General features: G+C 44.2%; 1 protein-coding gene across 1 annotated transcript; it reads left to right on the top strand.

The window, feature by feature from the left end:
- The first annotated feature begins 492 nt into the window (after window positions 1–492).
- LOC101530786 (basigin-like) lies at window positions 493–1,779 on the top strand. Its single transcript, XM_012927993.2, has one exon. The coding sequence runs from the start codon at window positions 818–820 to the stop codon at window positions 1,649–1,651; it is 834 nt and encodes a 277-aa protein (XP_012783447.2). The 5' UTR covers window positions 493–817; the 3' UTR covers window positions 1,652–1,779.
- The last annotated feature ends 13,535 nt before the right edge of the window (window positions 1,780–15,314 follow it).

Below are 15,314 nucleotides of genomic sequence, written 5' to 3'. Positions count from 1 at the left end.
TCTTTGCTCAAATGTTTCTTCTAGCAAAGAGTTTTTTTGATCATCTATGACTGAAGTTGGTATTATTTAATTTTCTTTATATAAATGATTCTACTTCTGTACTATATTTGCTAGTTTATTTTGTTCTCTGCCTTTCCCAGAAACATTACTGTTCATGAGGGCAGAGTCTTGGGTCATTTTATTCGTATCATTTTGTTCCCCAGAAGGGCTAGTTAGTGCACAGTAACTGTTCCATACATATTGAACATGGAATTTACTCATTGGTTCATGTTTTCCTTCCTTCCTTCCTTCGTTTGCAATACTCCTTATCCGCACTGCCTCCTTTCATCTTCTCAGCAATGTGATCATTTTTATGAATTCAGAGACTTCTATGGAGATGAAGAATCTGAGCCACAGGAGGTTGTCAAAGTAAAACGGCTCCATCAGCTGAGAGCTTTCAGCTCTAGGAAATTCTTACCCACTTAGTGGCTCTAAATCAGTTGGTGAAATAAAAGATAGGAAAACGAGTTAATTGGGGCAAAGTGTACAGTGTACATGGGAAGTATGTTAGTTTTGCTGCAATGATAGAAAATTGCCATCGTCAGAGGCTGTTGATACTAAATATCTGCTTTTTACATATATTTATATGAGGCTGTGGACCAGCCAGGCTCAATTTGGTTCACGTATCTTCTTACCAGGCAACCTAAACATGCAGCAGTGACCAGCGTCTAGCATCCGCCCAGGCACACAGCCAAACATTGCGCACACTGAGAGCGCGCCCTGCGTGCTCGTGCCCGTGCTGCGTGGCACTCGGGGGCGAGCACGCTCCACGGCGCTAATGGCGGGGAACATGGCTGCCGCGTTGTTCGTGGTGCTGGGGCTCGCGCTCCTGCCCGTCGAGGGCCTCGATATGGGCTTGGGCAGCATCCAAACTTCCGTGGAGGAGGCGGGCTCCAAGATACGCCTCATATGTGTCTTGAATGAAACCGCCACAAAGATCACTGGCCACCGCTGGATAAAAGCGAATGAAGTGCTGATGGAGGACACCCTGCCTGACCCAACAACTGTGTACGAGATGGACGCTGCCAACAAAACCGGGGACTACTCCTGCCTCTTTCTCCCCGAACCCGCGGTCAGGGCGGAACTATCTTTGAGCAAGTCCCCTAAAGTGAAGGCCGTGAAGAAGTCGGAGGGTGCCAATGAAGGCGATTCCATCACGCTGGCCTGCAAGTCAGAGTCCTTCCCCCGGGTGACCCACTGGACCTGGTACAAGAAGGCCGACACCGGAGACCAAGAGATTGTGAATGGCACCCAGGACAGGTTCTTCGTGAACAACACGGAGAGCGACTCGGAGGCCAGGTCAAAGCTACACATCAAAAACCTCGACAGGAACTCTGACGGCGGCAAGTACGTGTGCAACGGCTCCACCTCCAGCGGCTCCGGCTCGGCTGTGATCGTGCTGCACGTGCGCAGCCGCCTGGCGGCCCTGTGGCCCTTCCTGGGCATTGTGGCCGAGGTGCTGATCCTGGTCACCATCATCTTCGCCTACGAGAAGTGTCAGAAGCCAGAGGTGGTGGTGGAAGACGATGACGCTGGTGCGACACCGCTGAAGAGCAGTGGACAGCACATGAACAACGAAGACAAGAGCGTTCGCCAGAGGAATCCTATCTGAGCAGCTGGGAGCCATCTGTATTGTAACCCTGCCCCCCTCCCAGTGTTTGTCAGCAGAGCTCGGAAATCTCTCGCGTCTGTCAGAAAACCCACTCGGCAAAAGCAAACTAATAACACAAATCAAATATGTCTTTCTTTTTCAACTAAACTGGGGTTTTCGGTACATAGAATTAGTTTTGTTCCTTTGGGGGATGTTTTCGTTTTTACATGTTTCACTAGTGCCCCAGGGGCTCAGCAGGATACCGGGAGGAGCCTCTGCCTGTCCCTCAGCTGTCCCCTGGCTGAATCTGAGTTCCCAGGGTAGGGGGAGGGCCTCCCTGTAACGCCCCCCTTCCCCACTGTGGAAGGCCTACTGGAGGCATCAGTCTCCTACCTGTCATGCGGATGTTGTCTGGCCCTGTCCTGCCAATCCTTACCATTTTGGAGATGGGATGTCCACTTGACAGCTCTGATGTCTTAGCTGAGTAGGGCCTACTGGTTTTTAGGGTGACCCTTTCTCTACTCCCTCTCGCCTTCTCCCCAGCTGGGAAAGTAGCTCCCTACTCATTATCAGGGCTGTATGCACAGAGGTCTCAAGAAGTAATGTTTACACTCCACTGACTTTGAACTTGACTATGAGACACACTTTTGGCCAATGGACATTAGGAATATTTGACATTTGCCATACTTAGTGAGGAGCTTTATTTATTTATTGTTGGGGGAGAGGAAGGGTAAGTGGAAGTGGAATATGGCATTAAATTTATAGAAGTTACAACACACAAACCTCGCTTGAAGATACACATTCATGCTGTTTGTGTTGTCTCTGGGGCCTCATGGGTAACTCTTCAGTTAACACCTTTTATCAATGTTTTACTGGGCCACAATCACTTGTTTAACAACTCTTCTAATTTGGGATAAGCCATTATTCTGTGAAAATTGTTTCTTTGCTTTTCTCCTGTGATAAGCTGGTGGTCTGCAGAAACCACTGTCTTGACCACTTGTTGATTGGTTCATGGTGGGCACTGATTTAAGGCCCACCAATAGGAATAATTATTTTACACATAGCAGACTTCACTAATTCTCTTCACAGGACAAAAAGAGTGATGTAAATCTACGCAGGTTTAGGCTTCTGTATTCCTTTTTGTGAACAAAGAAAGCCTGAGTGAGAAAGCAAAAAGGTGGATACAATGAAAGAGTGAGAGAAAAGACACATAGGCCACTGAAGTCCTTTGCAAGTCCCATGTCCAGCCACATTACTGCCCTGATTGTAACTGATTTTCCCTTTCTAATCTTGTGAATAATTAATCTCTCCAGTTTGACTCAAGATAGTTAATGTCCTATTTTTGCTACTTCCAAGTAAGTCATACTTTGAAGTATAACGGCATATAAAATCTTATCCTGAAAGAAAAGAGATTTGAGAGTGAACCTTGTGGGGACAGAATAAAAATATCAAGGGTGGACAGAGGAGGAAGGGACTCTGGGTAAGGGAACTACAAGAGAACTTGGAGGCAGTGGAGGGTTGGCTCATTTTGAGAGAATGATCTAGAGGGAATATGTAATTGGCATTGGTAACATAGTACATGTTTCTGAGAAGATCAGACAGGAGCAAAACACAATATAACATTTAGCCATAGATCACTGCTAATTTCTATAGAAGTCATATTTAGGAGAGTCATGGAGGTAGAAGCTAACCAGCATGGATAATGGAGTAAGCAGAAGCTGAGGAAGTTCTGATTGCAAGTATGAATGGCGATAGGAGATGGGGCAGTAAAAGCTCATCTCTTAAGGTGAAAATTGTGCATCTGGTGCAAGAAGAGTTTCAAGCCCCTCTCTATCTTATAATGGAAGAGATGTAATTGTTAAATCTTTATTGAACACTGTTGCATTTTAGATATTATGTCAGGTATTGAAATTAAAAAAATAAAAATAAGATTAAGTAAATTATGGCATACCCATAAAATTCAAAACTAACAGTTCTAAAAATGATGTTATAAAAGGACTGTCTAAATAATAATCTGTTAGAATGAAGTTTTTTTTTTAAAGCCAAGCTAAAATTTAGCATGTCAACACAGCCCAATTTATTGCATCTATCATGCCAGGTGGATTCAAGGACAAAAGATAGAAGGATACACAAAATGTCAGTAGTGGATAATGGTGATACGGGAATTGGTAGGAAATTTCATTTTATTCTTTTTCTTATCCACATTTTCCATTTTTATTTATTTATTTTTAAAAACTTTTTTTGACTCACGCTATCAACACTGTATTTTTTTTTTACAATCTTTACATAATTGATGGGACACAAAGGGTCAATAACTACAGGAAAGTGGGTAAGACCATTGTTTCTACATTATTGCTTTTTTTTTTTTTTTTGTATCTGGGGTAAAAGGGGAGATAAAAGGAGAAGCTCCACCCAGCCTCCCACCCATCCCAGGTCCCCAATGTGGGGCATGTTCCAAAGGTCATGCTCAAGTGGTTTTGATAATTCAACAGTTCTAAATTGCTGCCAGTCTCACCCTTACAAGCATGATGAAATTGCTCCAGTATCCACTGGTTGACATAGCCCACCTTAGAGTCTCTGCCCAGATTTTCGCTGCTGACACATGGCTGGGGTAGATGATTGATTTGTTCTGTCATCCATTCCTTGTTGTGGTACCAGGTGTCCTCTGCAGATTCCGATGGACTGCCATATCCTCCATGTGCACCTGGATATGCTGTCCACTGCTCCGTCTGAGCTTCTAAGGAGGATCAACTTGGAAACTTGCATTCCATGGCAGACCATGAAACCTGCACTTCTCTGATCTGAGACCTGATTCTTGTGTGTACCTGCCAGTACAGAGTCCGGCACAGTCTGTCACCCCAATCAGCTGGTGGTTGCAATTGCTGGGTCAGTTCTGCTTCCAGCCCTGTCTTCCACATGAACAAATGTGTGTTGCAGTCCAGCCTAATTCTGCCCAGCACACACTTGACCCTTACACAAACCAGTGGGAACTAAAGGCTAGTTGGAGCTACCTGTAATAACACCCACCAGGCCTGCCCCATGCCCTTGCCAGTATGTATGGCAGACTTGATCCACTCTCTCCCACATTCCATTCCATTGAGCTCTCATACATGTCAATGGACACTGAAGCCTCGTTCAACCCAACCGGTCAGATCCACTCTGCAGCCCACTCACATGCTGGTGGGTGCCTTTCTGTCTAGCCACCACTGCCCCAGCGCACGTTTTCATGCTCTGCAGTGGGAGTGGTAACCCAAGAGGAAGGTGCCCACTCTTTCCCTACTGGGCCCACTCCCACTCCCAGGTCATGCACTCTCCAGGTGGTTCTGCAGTTTAACTTGGCAGAATTAGCCCTCAGTGCCAGCCTCTGCTATCTGATGCTGTGGCAAAGCCCAACCAACCCTTTTTACGGGAATTTCCCAAGTTCCCCTACTTGACCCACGCCCAGATCCAATTCTTATACATACCAGTGGGTGTTAGGCCAGTGCCCTGTATGGTCTGCCCCTCCATTTTGGCCTTATATGAGCTGGTGAACATTGCAGCCTGGTCTACCCCACACCCTATTTTAGGGTGCTGCTGCCTTGACCTACCCAGACTGTTGTTAGTTCTTTTACCTGTGAGTGATGGCAGGTTCCATGGTTACACCTAGTTCAGTCCATCACTGCCCTAACTCTTGAGCTAACCAGGAGACTAGTATTTTCATAGTGTTTGTCCCACACATCCCCCATAGAATCTACTCCTGGACCTGGTTTTCTTGTGTGCTGGTTAATGTCATGGCCCTGCCTAATGTGACCCATCCCCTGATCCAACATTCTGCCAGGTACTAGATTGCAATAAGAAATATATGCACAGAGGGAAAATTTAAAAAATAGATAAATATAGATCCTGATGTGATCTGTACATGAAGAAAGAATAGGAAAACTGCCAAGAATGTATATTTCAACTTACTAAATCCAAAGACAAGTGTTCATATGAATGGGGAGTGGTTATTTCTGCCTTGGGAAGCTGAAAGCCCTTTAGAGGAATCCATGTTTGAAGGAGGCCTCAACAAATGAGCTAGAGTTGAATTTGTATAAAAAGAAGACAGAAAAAATGTGTAAAGCAAGGAAGTACACAAAGTTCCCAAGGAATTTTTGAGGAGCTTGTTTGGCACTAGAGAAATCACACTGAGATGTGGCTGCCTCTGATGCTCCCTCTGAAGCAGGGGCTTCATTGTGCAGTGCAGGTAATGGAGATAAGGCAGCAGAGGTAAGCAGACCTTTTCATGAGAATGATTGCTTGGCATGGCAGGAGAGGATGTACTGGAAGGGTATGAGGTTCGGGAGGAGGCTGAAAGCCCAGTAACGAAGTGGTGAGAACTGACCTAGCAAGGTGGGAAGTGGACTGGAGAAACAGAGCTGTGTTTCAGACATACACTGCCCCCACTGTACCCAAGAGGGATGCGTTTCAAGACCCCAGTAGATGCCTGGAATCATAGGGAGCTCTGAACCCAATATTTGCTATGGTTTTTCCTATGCTCATGTACTGATGATATGCTTTATCATTCAGGCACAGGAAGTGATTAACAGCTGCTACTACCAATAAACTAGCACAATTATAGCAATGTATTCTGAAAAAAATTGCCAGCATCTATCTCAACTTTTGTGCTTTCTGGTCATTATTTAGTAACATAAGAGTTCCTTGAAGTGAAGCATTTTGATACCCAGGGAGGCCAATAATCTAACAACTGAGATGGCTATTACATGACTAATGGACATGCAGCATACACAGTGTTGATGCATTTGACAGATGATCTGTATTATGAATTAGGCAGCATTGGATGGCATGAGATTTCACAATACTTTCTCATTGTTCATCATCAAAATGATGCAGAATTTAAAACTTAGAAACTACTTATCTATGGTATTTCCTACTTAATATTTTCAGACCATGGTAGATGATGGGCAAGTGAAACCACAGGAAATGACATCATGGATAAGGCTGGGGACACTATTGTATATAAGAAGAGTAATTGATAGGCTTTAATAGCAATATTCATAGTTGTAAAAAGTTAGGTTCTCTGCATTCAGACACTTGAAATGGTTTTGAAGTACGAGATGACTATAAAGGATCCTCACACATGAAGGGAAAGGTTGAAGCAGGATTGGGAAGGAGAAAAGCAGTTGCAGGCTTGAAAAACCTTGGCTAAGATGTCAGGAGCTTGGGAGTAAGTACTCTCCATTAGCTCTGGACTGAATTGGGCCCAAAATGGTAGGGCCTTTATACCTCTGCCTCACTAGGCCATGGGAGTTGGGCTACCCCAGAAAGGATGTGACTTCAGATAAGGTGGCATGGAAGGAACGAATGGCTTAAAGGTAGAATAAGTATGCCCTTTAAAAGTCAGTCTTAGGTGGTAGTCTGCATGTCTGTAAGAGTTAACATTGTGGACTGCTTGCTAATTTTACATGGCTGGTTTCATTATTCTACCTAATAAAGTTGTATCATCTCCATCTGCAAGTGGAAGAAGAACATGGGGCACTCAAAAAGTTTGTCCCAGGTCATTTAACTAGTAAATAGTAGAGCCAAAATTTCAACCTTCACTGTTTGGCTTTGGGGCCCTTGTCCCCAACCATTGCTTCATACTGCCCTGCCACTGATCATGTTGAAAAGCAACAGGAATGAACTCATGGGCAACAGTCGGGATGGGCTGGGCCTATGGTTCTTGAATATCATAGCCTGAAAACTTGGATTTTGCCTGCCTCCTTATATTATTTTTCTTTCTTTCTTCTTTTCCTTTTTTCTCATATACTATCTGTTTTCAAATTTAATAAAGTCAAATTCAATATGAAAGTAAAATTCAATAAAGCATACATTGATTTATCAAACAAAACCTGAGATGAGGGTTAATAGAAAAACACAGATTTCAGTGAAATTATTCCTTAGCATTTACTTTTAAAACCATGACTCAAAAATATTACTCATATGGTTTATGGATAATTTTTTCAAATGGCAAGAATAGGAATAGGTGCTTGGTGGATAGCATATTTTTCTTGTACATCAGGTTGTACTTTTTGCATGTTTTTTTTATTCTTAATATTATTTACATAGTTCAGAAGGATGTATGCCCATATAGGCCACTTATTAGAGTAGGAAGGGTTGTGGTTTGGAGGAAGGAGGGTGAAATAAATGTTTCCATTTTTTTCTCCTCCTGTGTCCACAGGGTAGAAGCAAGAAGGGTTGAGATGAGGATTAATTAATAAATAGGATTGAGACAATCTTTCCAAAATCCACCATAGTGCATCCATAGACCTAGACTTGCTGCAAAGCTTGGCCAGGTGAGTTATCCAGCCTGTTCTGCTTTCCATCCTCTGATGAGGCACTTGACATCCTTTGCTGGCCTAAATAAAGTGGCTGTAATGTCTCCTGTGTGTGTCTAGGTTTTCTGACTACTGCATAGGTATCAGAAACTGAGGAGGCCCATTTCTAATATATGCATCCCAAAGTCAGACTATATATCCTGCAATTTTCCTTTGGTCCAGTGGTCCAGTGGAGAGTCCTCCAACAAACCTCACCTAGGCTGACCTCAGATGACTCTTGTGTGTGCCAACTAGTGTGGGGTTCTGTTTGTTCTGTCATGTGCGTCAGCTCCTTCTCCTGTGCAAACGTATAAGCGCTGTGGCATAGTCCAACCCAGACTGCCACAAACCCAGCCTTTATGTGCAGCAGTGGGAACTGAAGCCTAGTTGGAGTGACCCTCAATAACTTCCACCAAGCCTGCCTCTAGCCCCGGTTCCTATGCATGCTAGCATAATGCAGCAGTTTAGTTCAGCCCGGCCCACATTCTGTTGGGCACTCATACACACCATGGGGTGCTATGACTTAGCTCATCCCACTCAACTCCTAGACCCAGCATATACTTATGCTGCTGGGTGCTATTTCCTTGTCCCTCTAGCATGTCCCCAGCCCTGGCTCTCATGCCTACCAGCAAAAACTGCAGGCTATCAGAGGAGTGCCCACAGTTTCCCTACTTGGCCTGCTCCCAGCACTGGATCTTGTGCTTATCAGGAAGTCCTGTGCTCCAGGCAGACATGACTTGCACCCAGTCCCAGAACTTGGCAGTAGATGCTGCAGCAAAGTCCAGTTGGCCCTCACTTATTCTGGCCTTTTTCATGTGCCAATGGATGTGGTAGTTTAGCCCAGCCCAGCCCTCTCCCAAACCCAGTTCACATGTGGACCAAAGAGTGTTGCAGCCCTGCTCAGCCCAGTCCAACCCCAGTCTCAGCTCTCATTTTCTTTCTTTTCTTTTTTTTTTTTTAAAGATTTTATTATTATTGGAAAGCCGAATATACAGAGAGGAGGAGAGACAGAGAGGAAGATCTTCCATCCGATGATTCACTCCCCAAGTGAGCTGCAATGGGCTGGTACGCGCCAATCCGAAGCCGGGACCAGGAACCTCTTCCGGGTCTCCCACGCGGGTGCAGGGTCCCAAAGCTTTGGGTCGTCCTCGACTGCTTTCCCAGGCCACAAGCAGGGAGCTGGATGGGAAGTAGAGCTGCCGGGATTAGAACCGGCGCCCATATGGGATCCCGGGGCTTTCAAGGCGAGGACTTTAGCCGCTAGGCCACGCCGCCGGGCCCCTCAGCTCTCATTTTCATCAGTGGGAGCAGTAGCCAAGTAGGGGAAACCTTGAAGTTCCCCTCCCAGACTTGCCCCCAGCCCCAGCAATTCATATGCCAGTGGGTGCTGTGGCCCAGTCTGGTATGGCCTATCTTGCTTTGGCATTTACCAGTGGGTACTGCAGCCTGGCTGTCATGGCCTATCCCTGGTCCCAGCTTATGCTGGCAGATGCTGCAGTCTACCCCAGCTCAGTTATCCCCAAGTCCTAGCCCTCATGTGAACTGGTGGATGTTGAAATCCAACTTACTGCAACATCACAGTTGACATGCTCCCACTCTGGTGCCTGTCTTGCTGGTTCAATGTGGTATGTCAAGAAATCAGATGGACTGCTCTCCCTGGCTGCAGATGAATGCTCAGTTGATTGAGTGCTGAAGGGCCAGGACTCCATGCCTAGCAACCCTCAGATACAGAAACCCCCGTCTCTCAGGAGGTCTAAAGGAAGAGAACATGAGAGAAGGTGCAGGAGATTGTCCAGATCAAAACACCCGTATGTGAAGGAATGGTGTTCCTGTCCAGTCACTTTCAGTGAATGCATCTTATTCCTTTCAAAGAGCACTTTCCAAATTGTGACAACAAGTTGAGGATGTGAACATTGTTCATTGTGGGAACTAGGCTCAGAAACGTGAAATGATGGCCCTGATTACAAAGCAAGTGAGTGAGAGAGCATGATGTTCATATCCAGGACCTCTGACTGCACTCTGGTGAAGGAGACTTTCATGTCCTCTCCCTCCTCACTCACTGCCATCTGGAGCCCCACATTCCTGTAGCCCATCTTCCAAATCTCTCAACACCTTTCTCAACCTGGACTCCTGTCAACTCCCAATCTACTGAAAAAAAAAAAACCCACAAGAATCACTCAACAATTTTGTATCAAATCATACTGAATTATGTTGTATGTTTTGTAACATTCCTTATGTGAAGAAAGCCTTAAAGTTATCATATCACTTCAAAGGAACAGGAAACAAAGACACAAAAATGTACTGTTTCTGGTTGGGTTGGCCTAGGCTGCAGCAATTGTCAGCACAACTGAGAATTGGGCCCAGGGTGAACTAGGCTGCAGCACCTTCCAGCATATGCAAAGGCTAGGACTGGAAGCCAGCTATACCAGACATGAGCCTAACATTTGTCAGCATGCATGAGATCTGGGTCTTGGATGAGGCCTCATGGGGAAATTGGGGGAATTCAAATTTCTAGGCCACAGTTCTCACTGATGAGCACAAGATCTAGTGTGGGGTGTCAGGCACGGTTGACCTTAGCACCTGCCTGTGAGAGCCAGAATGGGTGTGGGACAGTCAGACAGGGCCACAGCACCTGCCAATGAATGCCAGGACTGGATGCAGGCATATTAGGCTGAGCCACAAGACCTAGGACTGGGAGATGGTCTGATAGGAAAATTTGCGGAGCTCCCTTATTAGGTGAGCACAAGAGCTGAGGCTAAGGGTAGCCCAAGCCAGGCTGGGTTGCAGTACCCACTGGCATGCAAGGGTCAGGTCTGGGGGCAGTCCAGGCTGGACCACTCTGCAGCACTCACTGGCCTGGGTTGAGAATCAGGACCAGCAAGACAGGCACCAGAGTTATTTAAAACCCTAATCTAAGAGAGAGCATCTTGAGTCTGAAGTTCTTGCCTAAATATACACGGCAAAGCTTATTCAACATCAAATCAAATCAATGATAATTTGAGGACTAATTAGCATTTGGGGCTTTTTTCGGCAGCCTGGTGATGTAGTGCATATTGCTACATGATTGGGGAGAAGCACGTAATTAGGAACCTGAATACATTGTCTCCTGGAGACACGTGAAGGTGCGGATTCCTTTAAGAGGGATTCCTAGAGGCCTGGCACTACAAGAGGGAGGGGGCAGGGCAGGTGTGGGGCCAGGTACAGGGTCCATGTCTGAAGCCTGCTGCAAATAGGGAGCCTTGTGATGATGGTGGGGGTGGGGGTAGGGAAGAACACCATCTTCCAACAGCAGGTGTTTTACTATCACTTGTATCCACAAAGTTCTACGTCTCGTTTTAATCCTAAAAGGGAAAAGAGAGATGAAATTATTTAAAGAAAAATTTAAGAAAATTAAAGTACAAAGACACTAGAAATTTGGCACATGCTTATTTAGGAGCCAGATGTCAAAACAGAATCATGACAATATTTATGATGTAATTTTCAAGTGAATATGTTATAATCTTTACTTAAAACACCAATGTAATGTTTAGACTGGGCCAATAAGAAAATTGAGGCCCCAAGATATTAAAGAAATTTCCTCAGAACATATCAGAGTTAATACACTTAACATACTTTGGGTTCCAAAGTTTGTGCTGCCAATTTCTGTACTGTGTTGATCTGCGTAAATCCTATTGTTGCACCAGCTAAAGAATCTTAAGGAAGGTGGTATATTCTTAGAGAAGAGGAGGCCCTGGTTCATACAAGTAAAAAGGTTTGGCCAAGGTCACTCAGTAGTAAGTGTTAAAGACTAAGTCTAAGATAAAGGTAAAACATGAACAAATACAATGAATGCAAAAAAGTACTAGCTCTGATTTGACAAAATCATCACATGGATCTTGTGGGGAAACTGTCTTCCTCAAATGAAACACTTGGGTGGACAGCAGCATCCGCAGTCTATTCCCTTTGTCTCCTTGTAAATCTGCTCCTTCAGGCCTGTTTATCACCTGGTGGCTGAGGACTCAGGTGCTCAGTTGGAGTCTCTAGCCAGACAGCAATAAGCAGGGGGAGGACAACACATCACTGTCTTTTTTCTACTGAGCCTGACTCATTCAGGTTGGCTGCCCAGTTTGTTGGCTAGAGGCCAAATCAGGATTCAGTGAGAGAGCAACAGATTGGTTAGTCATGTCTGTGGTGGCCACAGCACAGTGGAATGCTAACTTCTGTTCCAGGTATTAGCTGTGCCTGAGTTATATCCTGTGACTCCAGCTGCTTCTCTAGTTTTTCTGCATAGTGTGTGTACAGAGAGATATACATTCTAATGAGACTCCGGCTGAACAGCTGGATCGTGTAGGAGTTCCCAGCATGCACAGGCAATACAACCAGCAGTTAACTACATCTTCTTTCTTCAAGGGACTTGGCTTCATTTTCACATTCAGATATGATCAACCAAGAGGCAGGTGTCTTGGAACAGGAAAATGCAATAACAAAAATAAAGTCCTTTGCACTTAGTTTGTTTCCCCTTTTGATAGAATACTAAGACGCCAGAGAATGTCTTCTTTTTCAAGCATGATGAGGGTGAGTCAAATTATACTCAGGCTATTGGGGATGGCCTGATGGGGGTTCAATTGCTGAGTACCATGTTGGATGTAAAAAGTGAGACAATTAGCCTCCCCAAGAGGCAATCAAGACTGTTTGATTGGCCTAGCAAACAAAAATCTTGTATCTTGAATATGCTGTGAAAAACTCAAAGAGCTGAAAGATGAGGCTATTGGTTGGTATAAACCATTGTTGTGAACAGGTAGCAATCATATTGGACTATGGTATGTATTATCACAAAATATAACAATACCTGAATCACTTACTAATTGAGCACCTACTGTATTCATTTATATAAGATATTTCTATAAAGGATATTGGTATCTGTTGTATGCACTCATATACAAAAGCTATCAAAGTGGGTCTACCATTAAAGGCACCTATAAAATGAGGTTGTTGAAATGGGGTTAAACAACATCAGAAGAGTAAGGCAGAAGCCAAACTTACTAAGCACCCAGTCTCATGTGGTTACTATAATTGAGAATTAATATTAGCGCTGAGCTTGCTGGTACATAAGGCAAAAGGATGGCTTCAGGTTTGCACTACCAGATAGGAAAGAAACCTTGGAAATGTAAATTTGTTATTCATTTCTGAAAGTATGTTGATGGCCAGCTTTCTGAAAGTAGTGACAGAGTCTTACTTGTTTAACCTAATGGAGTATATGGCACACAGAGAAGATTTCCCAAATTTATTCCATTGATATTCTGACTGACGAGGATGTGGGGGATGGAAAATATTACTCCACAGATGAAGTTTCTTAGAGAAGTTTCATGTGTGTTTGCAGAGAAATCGTGGTGGTGGGGTGGAATCTAAGTTAATTTCAATTATACAATTTTCTAGTGATCTGCTTGGATAGAAAAAGACTCAGAATACAAAAAAAAAGTAGGTAAAGAGGTAGACTATTGACTACTTTGGAATCAGGGAAATATAATTCTTCTAATATGCCCTGGAAATGAATCATAAATTTACCCAACCACCAAATTGTGACAAAGGGCAAGAGACTATGGATGTTTGAAGATTCATTCTTTTTGCTGCAGCAAGAAGGAAAGGAAACTATGTTAGTCAAGATCCAAACTGGAAATAAAAACTTAGATACATTCTAAGTCTACAACTAGAGGCCATTTGATAGAGAGAATTGCCTCCATTAGTAATGCATTCTCTGAAAAGGCAAAAGGGTATATTGGACAAACTGAGAAATCAGCAACACAAGGCAGCTGATGCAACTTCTAACCTAGAAGGAGGAGGATGTTACTAGAGCCCAAGGGCTTGGCTTATAGGTGGAAGCCGAAACCTTATAGGTGAAAGCCAGATCTTTCAGGAAACTGCAATCACTGACAAAGATGCTACCCTGTGGAGAGATGGAGAGGAAGAAAGAGCCAGATTTTTCCTCCCATCCCATCCCATCCCATCCCTTCCCCTCTCCTCCCCTTCAGTCCCTCTCCTTTCTATTCCGTTCATTTTTATCCCCATCCTTTCCCCTCCTCTTCCCTCCCCTTTCCTTCCCTGTGGCCTGGGAAAGCAGCAGAGGATGGCCCAAAGCACTGCAACTCTACACCTCTGTGGGAGATCTGGAGGGAGCACCTGGCTTCAGATCAGCTCAGCTTTGCCCATTGCAGTCATCTGAGGAGTGAATCTGCAGATGGAAGATATTTCTCTCTGTCTCTTCTTCTCTCTGTAAGTCTGCCTTTCCAAAGAAAATATATAAATCTTTTTTTAAAATAAAAGTGGTGAGGAACTCCCTCAAGAAAAATAAAGGGGAGAATGAACATAAAACACCTAGCACAGTATCAGACACATAGGAAGAAACCAGGAATCTTCTCCAGGATTGTTCCTATAGTCAGTTATCACTCAATACACACTGCCATTGCTTTCCACAGAACCTATTTGACATTCATGATTCCAGTACAATGTCACCACCCTTTTGAGAACTGTCAGGGTGTCCTTCCTGTGTGTCCAAGCATTCTGGATGTACCCTATCCAAGCACATTTCATGCCATGTTGCTTTCTCTATATCATACTTAACACAGTGCTGGACGAAGACTAGGAGCTTCTCAAACACTTGTTGATTGAATGAACTGTCGCTATGTTATACAATATCCCCCAGGCACATGATCTGTTTCCTCTAACCTCCTCTTCATGCTAGACATTTTTAATTGGTTTCTAGAACAATCCAGAAAAAGGTGATAAGGGTATGAATCATCCAGTAAGCAGCAGATGGGAGAGAAATGAATAAATAATAAAAATGACTGGATCAAATGGGTGTCTATTGGATGTCAGCTCAGCACATCTTTCCTAGAAGGTGTGATCCTCAGAGCTACTATACTTGCACAAAGAGAACTTGGCCACTACTCACAGTTTGTTCCTAATGGAGGACATGAGAACTAATGAAAGGTTGTTGATTCTTGGTCCAGCTAACTTCTGGATGTCTTTGAATTTTAGAATAGAAACCTCTAAAGACTGGCCAGTCTTTTACCAGAGACGGATGGTGTTAAATACAATACCCCAAAGCAATTGGCAGCCATGTATTTTTCTCCCAGTGGTGTACAGAGAAACCACTCAATGAACATAGGAAGGGAATAAGAGAGTCACACACTGCAGAGGGGAGAAGATAGACGGAAGAGTCACAGAGTGCTGCATTGTCCATCTCAAACTGTCTCTGTTAGATTAATGGCCCTTGTTTCTATGAGTCTAAACAATAATTTTATTATACCTTCACTCTTCACCTTCAAAGCTAGTTTGAATTTGATTGCTGTTTTGTACTGACAATAATGTTCTGA

The sequence above is a fragment of the Ochotona princeps genome, chromosome 2 (genome assembly GCF_030435755.1).
Source record: "Ochotona princeps isolate mOchPri1 chromosome 2, mOchPri1.hap1, whole genome shotgun sequence".
In the NCBI taxonomy this organism is placed as follows: Eukaryota; Metazoa; Chordata; class Mammalia; order Lagomorpha; family Ochotonidae; genus Ochotona; species Ochotona princeps.
This window is presented reverse-complemented; position numbering and strand designations above follow the sequence as displayed.

Bases quoted from the DNA above. Each gene is read 5' to 3' on its own strand.
- LOC101530786 (XM_012927993.2), top strand. From the start codon at position 818: ATGGCGGGGAACATGGCTGCCGCGTTGTTCGTGGTGCTGGGGCTCGCG.